Source organism: Nuphar pumila, chromosome 10, assembly GCF_984573655.1.
Source record: "Nuphar pumila chromosome 10, dmNupPumi1.hap1.1, whole genome shotgun sequence".
NCBI classification, from domain to species: domain Eukaryota; kingdom Viridiplantae; phylum Streptophyta; class Magnoliopsida; order Nymphaeales; family Nymphaeaceae; genus Nuphar; species Nuphar pumila.
Window position 1 is genome coordinate 83,917,635 of NC_143258.1, and position 19,964 is coordinate 83,937,598.

The 19,964-nt window shown below is 38.3% G+C and overlaps 1 protein-coding gene across 1 annotated transcript; it reads left to right on the plus strand.

Moving 5' to 3' along the window:
- Positions 1-325: 325 nt before the first annotated feature.
- LOC149827112 (protein CLAVATA3 INSENSITIVE RECEPTOR KINASE 1-like) lies at positions 326-5,902 on the plus strand. Its single transcript, XM_090020227.1, has 11 exons — positions 326-497; positions 679-811; positions 912-983; positions 1,165-1,308; positions 1,561-1,632; positions 1,718-1,777; positions 1,852-1,949; positions 2,063-2,212; positions 3,426-3,767; positions 4,293-4,684; positions 5,399-5,902. The coding sequence occupies exons 1-11, from the start codon at positions 386-388 to the stop codon at positions 5,714-5,716; spliced, it is 1,893 nt and encodes a 630-aa protein (XP_089876353.1). The 5' UTR covers positions 326-385; the 3' UTR covers positions 5,717-5,902.
- Positions 5,903-19,964: the final 14,062 nt, after the last annotated feature.

Consider the following 19,964-nt stretch of genomic DNA (forward strand, 5'->3'; position numbering starts at 1 on the left):
TAGACCGCGCGAAGGGAAGTAAAAAAAACCTGTCCCATGTAAAATGAAAACAATGGGTGAAAGAAAGATTATCAATGAAAGAACACGGCCATAGGGAATATATGGGGATCTGGTGAAACACACAACAGAAATGACCCACCACCCACCTCGAATCTGAAGGAATTCAATGCTAAAACCCCCGTGACCAACTTCCTTCTTATTATTCCTTTTTGGCTTTTTCAACCTCAGTGGGGGAATAATCTTGAAGGTGGGGAGGGAGTGACTGAGCGACTTGTATTGGGCAAAGAACCAGAATGAAGTCGCGAAGTTTATAGCGTATGGTTTTCTCGTTTTTTTCGGTGGGGAGAATGGTGAGTGGAGAGTGAGGTTTTTGAGTGGGTATAGAATGATGGGAAGGATGGCGGTTTGCAGCTGGTGGAGAGTGAGTCTGCTGCTGGTATTGATATGTTTGGAGACCTGTCTTGCTACTCTCTCTCCCTCTGGTATCAACTATGAAGGTGAAGTGAATGTGTTGGTATTTTTTTTTTCTGTTTTTTAGTTCAAGGGAGTTTTGGTTTTGTATGGGGAGATACTCTTTTGTTCGTGCATTTGTGTTTCAATTTATTTGGAGATGTTTTTGCTTCGGAATAAGGGTAAGTGTTAAATTAGTGATTTTTTTTTGGGTGTTTGGCGTTTCAGTGGTGGCTTTGATGGCTATGAAGAGTGAGCTGAATGACCCATATAACGTTTTGGAAAACTGGGACATAAATTCTGTTGATCCTTGTAGTTGGAGAATGGTAACCTGCTCTGTTGATGGCTTTGTGTCTGCTCTGTAAGACAAAACTCTCTCTCTCTGCATGTTTATTTGTGTACATATATTTTGGATTAAGAATTTATTTTTTGGGAAAATTATTGTGTATTGGATACTGCAGGGGGTTACCCAGTCAGAGTTTATTTGGAAAACTGTCTCCAGGGATTGGAAACCTCACCAACTTACAGTCTGTGTGAGTAGAGGAATGCTTTTTCCCTTTTTGCTATTCTAGTGTCGAGAATAAGTGATTTTGTGTGCTTTCTTGCTTGTTTTTTCCTTTTTTGCTGTTATAGTTTTAGGACTAGAATTGGTTGAAAGCATGTACGAGGGGAGGCCATTTTTTTTGTTGATAATGTGGGTTTTTATTTATATAGGTTGTTGCAAAACAATGCCATTTCAGGCTCTATTCCAGCTGACATAGGAAAGTTAAGGAAGCTTCAAACTCTGGACCTCTCAGGCAACCACTTTAGTGGTCCAATTCCTGATTCGTTGGGTCAACTAAAGAAGCTTAACTATCTGTAAGATTTTATAATCTTAAGCTTCAATTTTCTGTAAATCGCAAAATATCGAACTGAACTGACTGCGAATTCGGTTTCACACTTCATTTGTAAGCTGTAATTTCTCTGGCGTTTAAACTATAATTTCTCTGGCGTTGCATAATGCGAGTATGGTTCTTGGTTCAGAAGCATGTTCTGATGGTGAACTTTGAATATCTTATGGTGTAATTGAAGCTGATTAATGCTTGTATTTTTTATTTGTGACCAAGCTAGGCGATTGAATAACAACAGTCTATCAGGAAATTGTCCAGAATCCTTATCCACCATCAAGGGTCTAACACTTGCGTACGTTTCTGTTAGTATCTTAAATCCGTTTCCATTGTTTCGAGCACAAAGGAGAGTGTCATTCATTTTGATTTTCTGAATGCAGGGATCTTTCTTACAACAATCTGAGCGGTTCTCTACCTAATATATCAGCTAGAACTTTCAAGTAAGGTTATTCTTATTCATTACATTCTCGTTTTCATGTGCGGTCTTAATGCTTGATTGTTGTGTTTCCTTCAGTGTTGTTGGCAACCCTCTAATTTGTGGATCTGGTTCCAAAAACAACTGTTCTACACTATCTCAAGAGCTGGTTTCCCTTCCTCCAGATCCCAGTGACGGTAATTTTATTTTGACAACTTGTCCATTTGAGTAATCATTATATTTTCTGATGAGACTAATGACATTCTTATTTTGCAACTATGCTAAAATTTATGTTGATTTCAATGCTCAGCTGGATCACAGTCCATTGGGTCTAGAAAACACAGTGTAGCTATTGCTTTTGGTTCAAGCGTTGGTTCTGTCTGCATACTTATCATTGCTGCGGGATTACTTCTTTGGTGGCGGCATCGACATAATAAGCAGATATTCTTTAACGTTAATGGTATGCTTATGATTTTAATTTTTTAGTTATTTGGGAGACGAGTCTGAAATCTTAAAAAGTCCATATAATGCTTCTATTTGTAGCCCGTTATTAGGAGAGACTTAATGATGCTTCTAACTATAGCACTAAATAAAAGAACATTGGTTTAAATAAAAAACAGTATGTGCAGCATATTCATGAATGGCTGCAATTTACATTGTTATTTGCAGTAAGCCCAAGTGCAAAAGATTCTGAAAGTCAGAGTTTCTGAGGGAGTATATCTTTGAATATGAAATACAGGGGCTAATGAACTAGTAAGAACATGCTGACGTTGATGACTTTGTCAGCAGGTTCAGCAGGTAAAACGCCAATCATAGCAATGTCTGAATAAGGATAGAATATGTGATTTTTGTCATGAAATTTTCCCTTTCATGAATAGGAAGCCTCAATTTCATAAACCATGTATTTGGTGTTCTCCAATTCTCATGACGAGATTCAATTCTAACAATAAGGAATACTAGATTTCAAAGCCAGTTCTAGATTGGTCTTGATCATGACAATTGCATGATTAGGTTGTGGATCTTTATTTAAAGCAATTAACAAATTTCTGGGGGCATTGTTCTTTTAAATGCTTTTTAAGACATTTTTTGTTGTTGGTCATATGATGCCATAGCTATCAAACATATGGATGATGAAGAAAAGAACTTACAGAGCATTTTTGTGCCCAATTAGTGGTATGCTAAGTTAGGGAAGATTTGTATCTTAACAGTTGTATAAGTTTCTTTTCTGGCACCACTCAGGATTTCTGGTAAAGTACAGTTACTGATATTAATTGTTATGATTCTTGATAGATATTAACGATCATGTATTAAACAACAATAAAGAACTCAAAAGGCTATTCAAACTTTTAATATGCATGACAGTCTAAAATGTGGTTCAGTGGATTATTTTGCAATCTACATGAGTTAACAAATAAAACATCACCAGAGGAGCTGCAAGATGACAGAGAATGTCTTGGAAATGGATTTTTTCAGTGTAATATTTGTAAGTGACTCATTAATATGATTGTTACAAGGGACTTTTTGGTGTTGGTGTTTTCTTTAAAATAGTTTGAATGCCATGTAATAACTTAGGCATCACCTGTCCAAAATCTTCTGGATTATATGTAGATAACTGATGGACCAGTAGTTACTTGAAACTATACATTTCTAAAATATCTGATGTTTTGTCTCAGAACCAAACGACCCAGAGTTATGCTTGGGGCACCTGAAGAGATATTCATTTAGGGAGTTACGGATTGCAACTGGTGATTTTAGTTCAAAAAATATTTTGGGCAGAGGAGGTTTTGGAATTGTGTACAAGGGGCGCTTGCAGGATGGCACTCTGGTGGCTGTGAAGAGGCTAAAAGACACCGATGCAGCTGGGGGAGAGGTTCAATTTCAAACGGAAGTTGAGATGATCAACCTGGCCATTCACCGGAATCTATTGCGCCTCTGTGGGTTCTGCACCACTGTGAATGAACGAATTCTTGTATATCCTTACATGCCCAATGGCAGCGTTGCTTCCAGGCTAAGAGGTTAGACATTTTAATGAGTTGGCTGTCCTTGAATTGCATCTAGCAGCTGATGGAGGCCATTAGATGTCACTCCATTATATTCAAATCTAATATTTAGTATTTGCAAAAATACCAGAGGTATTCCTGAAAATTGACATGCATATTGAGTCATCTAGAGGCATATTTGATCTGCAATTAGCATGCTAGCATCATGTGGCCTCTTTTGAACAGTGCTAATTTCAAATGATGTTTACTGCATTTTTGCTCTGTCAAAGAGCCATGGCACTACAAGAGGGAAAAGAGGGTCGAGTGTGATACTGTCATGCTTTGTCTTCCCAGGTCTGACAATTGGAGGTGCAAAAAACCAATCAGTGTGGTGCAATGAACTACATTGATTTTCACCATCTGTGCGATGGACAACAGTTGTATTCTGGAATGAAAGTACTTGTGTTATATGGATGAATAATCCTGCATATGCATGCTTGACTAGTCATTTCTGAGATATTTGAGCTCTTTCCATTTCTTTAAATCTTCTTTGTCTAACAGATAACATTCATGGGAAACCGGCATTAGATTGGTCAAGCAGGAAACAGATAGCTCTGGGGACAGCACGGGGTTTAGTGTATTTGCATGAGCAATGTGACCCAAAAATAATTCATCGGGATGTGAAAGCAGCAAACGTACTCTTGGACGAGGACTTTGAGGCTGTAGTTGGAGATTTTGGCTTAGCAAAGCTGCTGGATCTTCAGGATTCACATGTGACAACAGCTGTCCGGGGAACTGTTGGACATATAGCACCAGAATATCTATCTACTGGCCAATCATCAGAGAAGACCGATGTTTTTGGCTTTGGGATATTACTACTGGAGCTGATTACAGGACAAAAAGCATTGGATTTTGGACGTGTTGCAGGCGAGAAAGGTGTCATGCTTGACTGGGTATGTTTCTTGGCTGTAAGGTCTCTTCTGATCCTGCAAAAAATGACCCAGCATGCCCATATCATTTGGCCAGGCATATACATCGCAAAAGCATCAACTTATAAGTTCATGTTAATAGTTGTGTCTGTGCGGTGCCAGCTTGGCTCCTCATGTACTTAGAAAATGTCCATGAAGTCTTATTATTGAAATACTAGACTCTTGGTGAGATGAGATACTATTAATGGGCTAAACATGGCATCACACAGTCAGTTATATGCTGTTTGACTATGGGCTAAACATGGCATCACACAGTCAGTTATATGCTGTTTGACTATGGGCTAAACATGGCACATAGTTGTTGATGCTTGCAACTGTTTTGATTGCTGTCATCCGAGAACATAGCAAGGGTATTAGAATATTGCATCACGCTGCTTTTCCTATTTCTCTGCTCATTGTCAAGGTTATGTTGGCCAGTATATATTATGTAGATATAAATGCTGCAGTTAAATGGATCAAGATCTTCAAGATAACCTCTGCAGCTTCTTAAAAGTTGTGCTATTAGTTTGAGTTTGTTGCTCAATTTCTCAGATCACTGATTCCATCTGTTTTAATCTGACAGTCCTTTGCTCCAGTTAAGCTCCATTAACCACTATAGTTTGTGGAGTTGTCGTATATGACGAGGACTGGCAACCAATTGGCTTTGGATTGATTACTGGTGCATTTTCTTGTTTTCAGGTGAAGAAACTACACCAAGAGAACAAGTTGAATCTAATGGTTGACAAAGATCTCAAGAACAACTTTGACAGAATTGAGTTAGAAGAGATGGTTCAGGTGGCTTTGCTCTGTACACAATACCACCCTGCCCATCGTCCTAAGATGTCCGAGGTCTTGAGGATGTTGGAAGGTGATGGATTGGTAGAGAGATGGGAGGCTTCTCAGAGGGTAGAGACACAGAGAAGCAAGAAGGTTGAGAAGGAGGAACACAAGCACCTGGAATTCATAGAGGAATCATGGTTGGTTGTCGAAGCCATGGAATTATCAGGACCAAGATAAGAATTTCTTGAATCTGAAGTTTTGCAATTCCAAAACCCATTTTTCAATGAATCCCATATGTTCATGTCAATTGCCTATATTCTTCTGTAATATTATGTGTAGCATAGTTGTTAAAATTGAATTGAGGAGGAAAAATTCTTCATCCATTTCAGTAGAAAAAGTTATAAATAAATGACAGTTACAACCTCATATCTTGAGAAAATGTTACCACAATTTGTAGAAGCCAAGATTAGAACCAGATAAGAATTTACAACTTTTCATTTGGATTTTCTCCGAGTGGAAGTGGAACGTTCCTTGAGGTTTGTCCACACTTCTTGAGCAGTGTCAGCACATATAACACTGTCGACAATGTCTCTAGATAAGGAATCTAGGATCTATGAAAGAATCATACGATGACGACTCTACTGATTGGACAATAGAACCATGGATGAATCCTAACTTATTTTTGGCACCAAGTGCCATGATCATGAAGTGACTTCAAGTTGCATAGTTCTCTCCATTAAGTGGCTGAGAAACTAGAATTGTTAGCATCAATGCTGATCACCATCGTGCTTGCATTCTGATTATCTTCTGCCATAAGGATTGCCAATAGATAATCACCAAGCAACAAGCCGAAAAACCATCAAGGTAAGAGCCAAGACCGTTGAAAACAGAAGTCCGACAAGAACAGGTCTCTATGCTAACTGATAAATCAATTTTAAGATGAAAGACATGATCAAATTGATTCGGGCTTTGATACCATGTTAAAATCAAGGTTGCCAAAGTAGGAAGCGAAAGCAGGAAAAACGATATGGGAAGCGAGAAGCGGAGCATTTTAAAATTTATAGGAAGTGGGAAGCCAAGTATCAATTTAAAAGTAAAATATTAAAAAAAATGAAGCAATATAGGAATCTAACAAGAAACAAATAAAAACTAAAATAAAATTGATCATTCTTATATTTCATGATTTTTCAATAAAAGTTAAATTTTTGTTAAAATCTAACAATGATGGTTACTAATTTAAAGAAAGTACATGAAAAGTGAGTAAAAGCATGAGAGAAAATACATGAAAAGAAACATGAGAAAAGCATATAGGAAGCATAGACCATGTATGTGGAAAGCATAGAAAAAATATGGGGGAATCGAGATTCCCATGAAGTTTTGGAAGCGTGGAGTATCGTGCTTTCGAAACGAGTTTCCAAGAAGCGAGCTTCCCACCTACTGACTTTGGTTAAAATTGAATTGAGGAAAAGTTTTTCATCCATTTTGGTAGAAAAAATTACAAATAAATAGGATACATTCCTCTATTGACAGTGACAACCTCGTATCTTGAGAAAACAGTGTTGCCACAATTCGTGGAAGCCAAGATTGAAAACATATAAGACATTTGGATTTTCTCCATTTGGAACTTACAACAGATAAAATATCTTGCAGCACTGTGTTGAGACTAAATATCACACATATCCACGCGGAGTATGAAGATAAGCCTATCAACTCTGGTTACAGATAAGAACAGATTTCAACAATAGTTTCTTTTTTTTTTCTCTTATTGTAATTGTAAATAATTTTTTTTGTTTTGATTGACAAGAACTTGAGCCAACTTGCTAACAAATTGGCTAATCTTATTCGATATCTGCTCATGCAGTTTATTGTTCATCTTGGAGGTTAAATTAAATGGGATGCATGTGGATTGTCAGATTTGTCATTGCAAGCTTGCATTGGATTAGGTCCGGACTCTCACTCCAAACTCAAGTCCAATCTTGGATAGAAAGGGATCCCAATGGCCAAAAAATGACTCAAACATGAGCCACAAGCAAACTGTGTTAATAAAGCACTCTCATAAAAAAAAAGGTACTGGCGACTAGCCCTTCATGGGGGCGTGCATTTGGCCAATGGAGCGGCGTGACATGGCCGCACGGTTTGGATTTGGATCGGATGTGGTCAATACCAGATCTTACTAATCTGATGTTACATAAATGGATTCGGACTCGGATGGTGAAAAGCTTATACCGATTTTCTTTGTCGGACTCAGTGGCAAAGAACTTAAACAAAGTGCTCATCTGATTATAATCGGATATGGTTTCAGCTTATCAAATCTGACTAAATGAAGTTGGATTTGATTGGATATCAGATAAAATCTGATCCATTGACATCCCTACTTAGTGGTAACCTCAAGTGACATGTTTGAGACCAGACTGTTTATTGGGTTGTAGCAGCTGTACAGGATTTTTTTCTAGAGAGAACCGCATTCAGACCTAGTCTCCGGCCTGGGCTAGGCTTTTCCCTGTCAAAATGAAAAAAAGGGCGTTTCTGACTATACCTATTAGGCAACTATGTCATCTGAAGTTGCCTAAGAATGTGTTTTGGAGGTCACTGGTCAGATGGGCTACTTCAATAGCTAGGGACATGAAATGGTTGGATTTGGATTGGATGTTCCAAATCCCACATCATATTTATGCTAATTGGATCTGGAGCCAGATTTGGACATGGATGTTGACATCCCTATGAGAGAGAGAGAGTCGTTTTACAAGAACAGCAAATAGAAGGAGAAGGAAAGGCAACATGTTCTTCTACCTCGAAGAAAACACAAAGGTTAACTATATTTTGTACTACAAAATACCGTTTTATCAGCACAACGATAGGTTTTCATGGCACATCTAGTGTTCTACAGATGTCTCCAGTAGGGGTGTCAAAGGGTTGGGTTTACCCGGACCTGACCTGGACCAAATTCTATAGGGTCCGGGTATGGTGACAAATAATATGACCCGGGTCCAGACCCAAAGTTCCAATTAAAACATGGACCCGGGTATAGTTTGTGAAATTTATACCAGACTCATGCCTATTCCGAGTTTCGATTAAGACCTGCAATTTTCATTGTAAAATTTATAAAAATTTTATTATTTTACCGGGTCTGGTTCATGTAGTTCTTATCGGGTCCAGGTCTTATAGTAGACCCGATTAAACCCAGGTTTGGACCCGATACCATACCCGGAAATCCGGACTAAGTCTGGTTCAACCTGGGTCCGAACCAAACCCGACCCGTTGACACCCCTGGTCTCCAGTAGCCTTTGGGAGTATTCCATCAGTGCCCACTTCCATATGGTCCAGCCTTGTTATACAGACATACTAAAATCCTAACAAGTACTGTTGGCCCGGTTATTAAAACAAGCCAAAAACATTTCTATGAGAAATGGGTCCACATAATAAATGCAAAAACGCATCTTTGGCACCTCTTCCCATGGGTAAGACTTTCTCTCTCAAACGTTTTATTCAAGAGAATCAAGACACAATACCTTGACTTCGGTGGGGTCATAGTGACAAAAGTTAAAAACGGCAAAATATGGGCAGTCAAAAACTCAGGAGATTTTGATTTTTTTTCATAAATCTCATATTTTTTTGGCAATAAAAAATAAATTAAAAATATTTTTATAAGAAAATATAAATAAAATACATTTAAAAATAAAAATCTCGGGGGTTTTCACGATAAATATCTGTTAAAAATGTAAATCTCGCGATATTTGTCACTCTTTGAAAATCTTGAGAGAAATTGCCATTTTAAACTTTCAAATAATTTCTTGCAATATTATTGCCAGATTTTTATAAATCTCACAATATTTGTCACAGAGGTCGGGGTATAACAAATGCCTTATTATTATTATTATTATTATTATTTTCAAAGAAGATAAACTGGGGTTTGGCAGACCCCTACCAGTATGTTAAATACAAAAAACGAGAATAATTGAATTCTGTCAAAACTGTACAAAACTCCACCTAATGTGTCTGGGGCCTCCCCCTTCTTCGAGCGAGCTTCGATAAAGCGTTTAACACTACCAACCATATCTGATTTTCCACATTCCACAATGATCTGGCTGTGACTCCTCACCCTAGTTACCAGGAAGCCAAATGGATACTAGAAGCGATGCGTGAAGCAGAAGCGGGGAAGCCAGTGTTGAGCAGAATTCATTTTTGAAACGATTGTGGAAGCGTGCGAGAATTGAAAAAAGAAATGTGAAGGAAACAAGGGGTTAACGTGGGGAAGCTTAAAAAATAAATATTAACATGAAAAACACAAAAAACGAGAGAGATAGAGAGAGAAGCACGTGGGAAGCACATTTTCCACAAATAGGAAGCGAGTTTCCCCATACTTCTCCCTTTTGGGCGCTTCCTGTAACTATGCTCCTCACATCATTTAGGCTTGGTTTTGTTGCAGTTCAGGAGAACAACTGGCAGCAGGTTCTGAAGCAATCAAGAAAATCATATATTTAAGCCCTATTTGACATAAGGTGGTCTGGCTTGTAGTACTATAAACTCAAGAGCAGGGGCGTAGCTAGGGGGGAGCAGTCCTGCCTCCCCAAACAGTTAATTTTTTTTTTTTTTTAAAAGCCCAGTCCTAGCCCTGCCCTGATTCCATATGAAATAGATTTTTATCCATTTTTTAGCCCCTGACTGCAGCAAATAGTTTGATTTGTCCATATGAAATAGGTTTTTATTAATAATTGTAGCCATTTTTTATTTTATCTCAAAAAAAAAAAAATTCTTTTCTACAACCCTTTTTACCCCCCTCACATGAATCCTAGCTACGCCCCTGCTCAAGAGTAAAAGATCTCCGAGTTTTCGTCACAGCTCTCAAAGTCGAAATCTTACCAGTCTTGCAGCATTTTCTTTAAGGGCCTAGAGGGAATACTTTCTTTTTCTTATTTCTCATCTCAATGAATGGTGTATGGATTTGGATTTGGATTTGGATTTGCTACAATCTTCATAAAACTGAATTAACTACCTTTTGGAGTTAATTGAGATAATGTTAGCATCATCATTAGAGGGTGAATGCATAGGCACTAGTTGAAGTGACTCTTACTAGCTAGATATCAAGTACTTTATGCTTTTCCATTCGAGGAATACCAATCTTTATGTCACTTTTGATGTCCATTAACACGTCTTTTCATGCATTACTCACAATGGGTAAATTGAAAGGGTGACGTGGTGTAGTGGGTCATCAGGTCAGTCTAACAATGGGTAAATTGAAAGATTCGTGAATTGAATCTTGGTACCTTTTTACTCAAGGAAGATATGGTTTGAATACTATTTCACCATTTTGTGTCTATATATACATTAAACAGTGCGCGCGCGCGCGAGAGAGAGAGAGAGAGAGAGAGCTGCTCCTTTCTTTGGATCCGTATCCGCTGAAGGATACTTTATCAAACTTAAGTAAAAATTGGATTGGAGAAGAAAAGCAGTTTTAAGCTCAAATGGTTTGGCTTGTACTGTCACATGAATGCTATAAACTTAAAAAAGAGTCGGGAAAACATTTGGGTTATTGTCACTGCTCTCTAAGTTGAATCTTACCAACTCTTACAGCACTTTTTTCTAGTAAGGTCTGCAGGGAATAATAACTGTCTCACCTTTTATCACAATGCATAGTTTATGGATTTGGATTTGCTAGAATAATCTTAAAAACCAACTAACTAGCCTTAGGGATAATTAACTTGGTGTTAGTGTCATCATTAGAGGATGAATCTACAAACACTAGTTGAAGTTGGACTCTTTCTGCCTTGCTATTTTGGAATTTATACTGCATTCCGTTATCCACCAACTATGCTTGTTGGCAATTTCGTCGGATGCTGAACGAATCTAGCTTTATTTTGCACTTTCACTGGTGTAGGTTCCTTCTGCTTTGAATCTTCTAACTTTTTCAGCCAAGGAGGTCACTATTTCATCATTTTGTGGCTCGACGTGCAACTGGATTATTTACTAGGAAACAGCAAAATGCTAGTTTACATTGGTAAAACATTGAGAGAGGAGATTTGTTCTGTCCCATTGTAAAACCTATACCAAAGTGCAGTAAAAATTGTTAAGGATAACGATAATGTTAAGGCCCAAGATACCGGTCAAACCGAGAGATCGTAATCTCTCTGTTCCATGGACTCCCCTTGGCTCTATGTAGCAGCATCAGGACTCTTCAAGGATAAGCCAAATGTAACAGCACCAGTATTGAGAACTCTTCAAAGATAAGTCAAATGAGTTGTAGTAACCTAGTGTTTTGTAACAACGGTCTTATGGTCTTATGTTCTATCGTGTAAACCGTGAGGCCTATAAATAAATGCTTCTGCGTCTCAGCTGAGCCGAATATACACTGAGACTGTGTTTTCTTCATAGCCATTGTTATCATGTTATTTTCATGGTATCAAAGCCATCCTCTCCAACGAGCTGTCCAATGGTGTCCACCGTATTTAATCCGAATGGGTCGATGACACTTACTATAGCAGCAACTCAATGGAATGTTGTGGCCAGTCTTGTTTCTATCAAATTGAATCGAGAAAACTACCTTCTCTGGTGCTCACAACTCATGGTGAGTCAAAATTTGCTAAGTTTTGTTGATGGGTCATCTTCTAAACCCGTCGAGTCTATATCTGATAAAGACAACAAACATGTAGTCAACCCTGATTACCATGTATGGCATAAAACCGACCAACTTGCCTTGAGCTGGATTAAGGCAACGATCTCTGAAGCTGTTTTTGGGCAAATAATAAGAACCAAGTCTGCCCGTGAAGCCTGGGTAATATTAGAAAAAGCCTATGGCTCGCAATCTCTTTTGCGCATTATAATGTTGAAGAAAGAATTAACCTTCATTAAGAAGGAATTGTTGGACATGTTGGCATATCTTGATAAAATCATATTTTTATCTGATTCATTAGCAGCCTCAAACCATCCTGTTAATGATTCAGATCTTATCCAAATAACTCCAAATGGCCTACCCATTGAATATGAAAGTTTTGTAACGTCAGTTAGAACATGATCCACCATTCTCAAGTATGCAGATTTATATGATTCATTAATCAACCAAGAAAAGAGACTGCTCATGTTACACTCTAAAGTATCTGAAGTTCAAGAATTCAGTCAAATTGCATTCTCTACCACTCGAGGAAGAGGCTGAAGATGTGGCTCCTACAAAAGGCGGTGGAATCAAGGTCGGGGGAATGGTCGTGGTTCTACCTTGAATAACAACTAAGGCTTCTCTAATCCACGGGCACCTATAACTTGTCAGCACTGTGGCAGACGTGAGCACATTGCAAAGGACTATTGGGACATTCCAAAAGCTTTTCAGCCATGTCTATGCAACAAGGAGGAGATGAATATTGGTTTCCTGATACAGAGGCCACCAATCATTTGACCATGCATGAGAAAAATCTTACAAATAAATCTTTATACATTGGGAGTGACTCCATTATGATAGGAAATGGTAAGACTCACCCTATTTTTCACATGGGTGACATGGTTCTCTCATCTCAAGGATCTCAGTTCTCATTAAAAAATGTCCTTCATGTTCCAACCATCAAAAAGAACTTATTGTCTGTTGGTCAATTTACTCAGAAAAATATCTATGTTTTTATGTTCTCACCATCTCACTTTGTTGTTAAGGATCGTTAGACAGGCAAGATTTGGCTTTAGGGTCAGAAAACTAGTGTGGGACTATATCCCATCAAGGCAAGCAGTGACTCATTACATTCAGCGGCTTATACAGCAAGTCGTCAATCCTTTGACCTATGGCATCGACGGCTCAGACATGCCAACAAAACCATTGTTTCGTTCCTTGGATCTAACAATAATATCTCTTTAAATAAAGAAATACAAATAAAAACTTGTGTCAACTATCTCACAGACAAGGCTCATATATAAACTACCTTTTAGCCACTCTCAGTCTTATAGTTCGCGGACTCTAGAACTTTTGTATGCTGATGTCTAGGGCCCTGCACCTGTGGATTCCAGAGAAGACTTTAAATATTATTTTTTATTAGTTGGTGATTATTCACATTTTTGTTGGCTATTTCCCATGAAAAATAAATCTCAAGTATTTGGTTGTTTCAAAAATTTTAAGTTCATTGTTGAAACACAAGCTGACTTTACTATCAAATCCTTTTAGTCTGATAATGGTGGTGAATTTACTAGTTCAAAGTTCAAGAGTTATCTTCAACAACTTGGTATATTTCATCATCTCTCATGCCCACATACACACGAGCAGAACGGTCTTGTTGAACACAAGCATCGTCACATTGTTGAAACTGGCTTGAGCATGCTCAGTGATACCCGTCTAGCCCTTGAGTACTGGGTCGATGCATTCTAAATGACCATCTATATTATCAACTGATTACCAACCTCCATTCTAAAACTTTGCACCCCATATGAACTCTTCTTTCACCATAAGCTAAATTACTCTCATCTGCGCATCTTTGCCTGCCTCTGCTATCCTCTACTCACACCCTACAATAAATTCAAGTTCCAACCTAAGACTCTACCTTGTATTTTTCTGGGTTACTCCTCTTGCCAAAAAGGATATATTTATTTTCATCCTCCAACCAGTCGAACATACATCTCTCGTCATGTATATTTTGACGAGTCTTCTCTTCCCAATGTACCAGTTTTGACCAATTTGTCTTCTCTCTCTCCCTCAACCATGTCCCAGTGGGGTATTTCCCTGCTTGCCCCGCCTACCCCCCCCCCTAGACTGCCCTCTCCTCCATGCTCTACTCTTGTGCCTCCTGCTTCCCCAATGGTTGTCGCGAACGCTAGATCCGATTCACCATCCCAATCATCTTCTCCTCCTGATATTGCTTCGACTCTAGGTTCTTCTGTGTCTCCAGAACCTTCCCCAACATCTTTATCTATCTCTCCACTCTCAGTGCCCACCCCGGCTGATCATCGTTCCTCGTCTCACACCCATCCAATGGCCACTCAATCCATGACTGGCTCTCTGAAACCCAAAACTTTTGTGACTTCTCTTTACCCACTTGTCCTTACTGGTCTCCACACATCTCTCCTTGAGCCTGAACCTACTACCTTTAAACAAGCTTCTCAGCTTCTCCAATAAAAAATGGCTATGCAATAAGAATATGATGCTCTTATGAGTAATCAGACATGGCACCTCATTCCTTCGCATTCACATCTTAATGTCATCGGATGTAAATGGGTTTACCATATCAAGCGCCATTTAGATGGTACTATTGCTCGACACAAGGAACGACTTGTGGCCAAAGGGTTTCATTAGGAAGTAGGTCTTGATTTTTTTGAGACATTAAGCCCTGTAATCAAGCCAACCACCATTCAGGTCATTCTCTCTCTTGTTGTCTCCTCAAAATGGATCATGCGTCAACTTGACTTCAATAATGCCTTCCTTAACGACTACCTTGATGAAGATGTATATATGACTCAACCACCAGGCTTCGAAGATGCTAATTAAGTTCCCTCACTATGTGTGCAAATTGGACCATGCCATTTATAGGCTCAAGCAAGCTCCCCGAGCTTGGTATCAACGTTTGAGCGCTTACTTACTGTCTCATGGATTTATCATGTCTCAAACTAATGCCTTTCTTTTCGTCTATAAAAAACATCATCTCATACTATTTTACTAGTCTATGTAGATGATATTATAATTACATGCAACTCTTCATAGGCCATCACCCGCATGATCACAGACCTTAGCTCTACCTTCTCTGTCAAAGATCTTGGGCGGTTAAGTTATTTTTTGGGTGTTGAAGTTCAGTATCTTCACAATTGTGTGCACTTATCTCAATAGATATATATCATTAATCTTCTCAAGAAAGCTTCCATGGTCGATGTCAAACCTGTTGCTACTACAATGAGTTCCTCTCTGAAACTCACCAAAGTTAGGACTGCATCATTCTTTGATCCAACGATGTACATAGTGTCGTGGGTGGCCTACAATATTTGTTTCTTACTCTCCCGGACATTGTGTTTGTTGTTAACAAAGTTTGTCAGTATAAGCATTAGCCTCTCGAAGAACATTGGTCTGCAGTTAAGCACATCCTTCGTTACTTGAAGGACACTATTGAGTACAAACTTCTGCTTCATCCGTCTTCGTCTCTTATCCTAAGTGCCTTTTTCGATGCTAATTGGGCAGGTTGCCCTAATGATCGCAAGTCTACCGGCAGTTTTGTTGTCTTCTTAGGCAACAATGTTGTCTTGTGGTCTTCCCACAAACAACGCATTGTTGCACGGTCCAGTACTGAAGACGAATACAAATCCCTCGCATGTGCTACCTCTGATCTCTTATGGTTAAAATCTTTACTTATGGAACTTGGTGTTCCTATGCTTAGACCACCAATTTTATGGTGTGATAATCTTGGTGCATTATTCTTAGCATTCAATCATGTGTTTCATGCTCGCACGAAACACATTGAGATTGATTTTCACTTTATTAGAGATCATGTATGTACTGGCAATCTTCAAATTCAGTTCATTTCCTCTGACGATCAGCTTGCCGATGGTCTCACTAAGGCATTGCCTACATCATAGTTTCATGATTTTCACATCCAACTCAACGTGTGCTTCCCCTTGCTAAGCTTGCGGGGGCGTGTTAAGGATAACGATAATGCTAAGGCCCAAGATATCGGTCAAACCAAGAGATCATAATCTCTCGGTTCCATGGACTCCCCTTGGCTCTATGTAGCAGCATCAGGACTCTCCAAGGATAAGCCAAATGTAACAACACCAGTATTGAGGACTCTTTAAAGATAAGTCAAATGAGTTGTAATCTCGTTAGGTAACCTAGTGTTTTATAACAACAGTGTTTTGTTCTATCGTGTAAACCATGAGGCCTATAAATAAATGCTTCTGCGTCTCAGTTGAATATACATTGAGACTGTTTTTTCTTCATAGCCATTGTTATCTTTATTATTGTTATCATGTTATTTTCAAAAATTTCAAAAAAAAAGATGGGTAAGAATGTTCCCCAAATAAGAAACCATCTCCCCCCCATTGTAGAAGATCCTCGCCTCCCACGATTTCAGTAGTGTGAGGTTTATCTACACCCACTGTGATAAGAGTCCTCACACTGAGCCACTCTACCCCCCCTAGAGAAAAATAGAGAGGTTGAGAACAAAAGAGAGGGAGGAGATCCGCCAGAGCGCTGTCGATTGGAGGAGCCGCCTCCGATAGGTAACGACCCCTCTCTTTCCCATGCTTTTCTTTTCTTTTTCTATTTTAAGAGAGAGGTCAGTCGCCATGGCTACCAACGTCATTGCAGAGAGAGAAAAAGAGAGAGTCGGCAACTAGAGGTTGTCAGTGACCTTAATTTGATCGACAAGTCATATTTGAAGACTGACTCGGTTTGAGAGTAAACCAGACCGAACATGCAAAAAAAAGAGAGAGACCATCTCAACTGATTGAACTGAACTGAACCGAGTCAGTCTGACCAAACTGGTCAGGGTATGAATCTAGACCGAGTAGGGTTTAAATGAGACCAACTCATTTTGGGTCTAGCCAAATCGATTCTGGTCAATGAATAATTAAAAAACAATAAGACAGGTTGAGACTTGTCTTAGTTCCCTTGTTTTGGGTTGGATCTGGGTCCAGTTTAATCCAATTGATCTGGACTTGTCTAGGTTGGACTAGACCTAAACTGAACTAGGTTTGCATTCAGTCCATAGCTAGACAGATCACTCATGCATCCAAAATAGAACTGCATCTGTATCCAGTCTATAGCTAGACGGATCAACCTTGGATCCAAATCATAGCTGAGTCTAGATTCAGTCTTTGACTAGTTTGAGTAGTTTTGGATCCATATCATAACTTGATCTGGATCCAGTTTGTAACTAGTTGAGTAAGTTTTGGATCTAGATCAAAATTGGATTTGGATTTAGTCTCTGATTAGGTGGATCAATTCTAGATCCATATTAGAATTGGGTCTACATTCAGTCTATTCTCGACTGGATCAGTTCTAGATCCTAACTAAAACTAAATTGGATCTAGTCTAGTCAGTTCCTAACTAGAACCAAATCTAGCCTAGTTTGTTTTCAATTAAAATAGTTTGGGTCTAGTCCAGTTACACCAAACTGGATTTGAATCCACATCACTTAGTAATCAAATATGATATGGGATTTAGAGAGTTCATATGGGTCTGAACCCAAACCCAGTTGGATCCAGACTAGGTTTAGCAAACCCATTATTTTAAGCTCAGACTAAGCCTTGTTTGACCAAGTTTGAGTCAGGTCAAATTGCAATGAGTTAAAATGACCAAATTAATCTTGTATATGTGACCCGATATCAAGTTAGTAAAATAAATATAAATTTGTACCCTAAACTCAGAATTGAATGAGGGTTGATGCATTGGATTTGTGTCATAAAGAGAAATTTGCATGTTTTATGGTTCTAACCAAATCAAGGATACAAAAATTGAGGTTTGACATACTACCTCGAAAAGAGTATTTTGGTTATTTTGATAAATTATAAAGAATGTGTTTATTAATATAAACATACTTGTGTGATGATCAGATTCTACTATTAGAGCTACGTGAGACTCGACTGCAAACTGGAGTGCAATGTTTGCATTCGAGGTAAGAGATATTATAAGCATGTCTAGTTAACAATAAACAATGCTTTTGTTTGCATGTATGCGATAATTGCATGAAATTATATATATTTGAGAATGTAGTCATTACCTTGCATGTTATTTAGCTATATTTTTAAAAATCATACATCATTGAAAGATAGAATGAATGCATATGAGTTAGCTACCATGCAGAAATTGATTTCATGTACTCTTGAGCTTCAATATGATATGCATGATTAGAAATATTGTATTTTAGACAAAAATACATATACTGAGCCAAAGAACAATGAATTACATACATAAGAATAGAATTGAGTATTTGAGTAATTTGCTTGAGTCCATTCTTTTAGTTATGTTTATTACAATATTTGAGTTATCTTAGCATGCTAGACTTAACCCTGTAAATCTTGGAAAAAATGATGGATTAAAAGTACTACCCGATAGCCATCAGAGTGAGAGTGGCCATATACATGGGTCATTGGTGATTTATTAATGTAGATATACTACATTTTCTTCATCTTAGATTTGTCAATATCAGAACCCTAAGAATATTTTGAGAAATTTATTTGAGATAGAGAGCAAAAGAACTTGAAGTAGTTCATGTGGGGAAATGAGAGTTGCATAAAATATCTTAGAAGTTATTTTTACACAATGAGTGGGATTCTACGTAGATCAGGATGTAGCATGAACCATGAACCTTAGGAGCAGGTATAGCTCCTCAGTCTAACTCTCCGACTAGCTACCAATGAATCTTCTTTCACTTCAATGCCTAGTGATTCTAATCAAAATTGCTCAAATTGGCTTATAGTATGACCAACATCGTAGAATTGAAGTATTCTATATAGGTTGTTACACCCATAGTATGCTATTACTAGTATAGTAGTTAGCATTGAGTGAATGTTAACTTGTTAAGAAAAATTAAAAGAGTCAAACTTGTGTGTTTTATGATAAAAACTAAACTAAGATTAGGGGCTTAGAACCTATTACAATTGTAAGTCAGAGCCTTAAATTATTTATAATTATTCTTTACTAAGTTTTAGATTCATTCCCTTAATAATTACAATTGTAGGTTTCAGAAGATCTACCTTAAACATGTTGAAGTAGCTACTTCCATCTACAGGTGTTCGTAGACACCCAAAGAGTCATCCAAAGATTGATAGGAGTCTAACCATGGTCGATTCAATCTATGACAAGCCCATGCACTGCCATTGCCAGGCAAAATGGGTTGGTGGGAACTTTAAATTTATTTTATTTTAGTAATTCCATGTGCATAATTTTTTTCGATAAGCATATGCATACATTTTTTTTTTTAAAGACAAGGTGGTGTTAGTTAGACCCCACCAATTATTTTTCAACTTAGCATTGGGTTTTGACCCTACAACGTCCCACCACCACAAGCATATGCATAATTGCTTAGACTGAGTACAAACACATTTGAGCAATGACAACTACTACCATTTCCAGCCTTTTCACTTATACTTTTTATTTATTAGTTCATAATCAAAGTGCTTAATTATTCTTTTGGCATTCATTTTTCTTCTTCTACGAGGAATGTAGAAACAACGCATGGAGTAAGAGCTCCAAGGGGGTTGCCATAGTGGGGTGGGACCTTGGCTGTTAGACAAGCAGTCAAGGTTCAATTCTCATGGGTGTCGCCCCTCTACACAAGCCAACACATAGCATATGCTTTGATAGCAGGGGTCCTATGAGTCATGCCTATTGTAGGTATGACAGGCTATCAGGTCTTCATGCCAGGTGTGATTTATTTGGGTTATAAATAAAAAAAAACATCAGATGTAAAAGACCTGACCCTGTTGAATTATGCCTATCAACTTACGTGCACGTCACTTTGTATTGGGACGTTGCAAGTTCTAATCCTAATGCTATTAGTAGTATGATTGGTAAGGGTCTCACTAACTGGTACAT

Bases quoted from the DNA above. Each gene is read 5' to 3' on its own strand.
- LOC149827112 (XM_090020227.1), top strand. From the start codon at position 386: ATGATGGGAAGGATGGCGGTTTGCAGCTGGTGGAGAGTGAGTCTGCTG. The intron at 1,633-1,717 runs GTACGTTTCTGT...TTCTGAATGCAG, and splicing joins ATCAAGGGTCTAACACTTGC to GGATCTTTCTTACAACAATC. The intron at 1,778-1,851 runs GTAAGGTTATTC...TGTTTCCTTCAG, and splicing joins ATATCAGCTAGAACTTTCAA to TGTTGTTGGCAACCCTCTAA.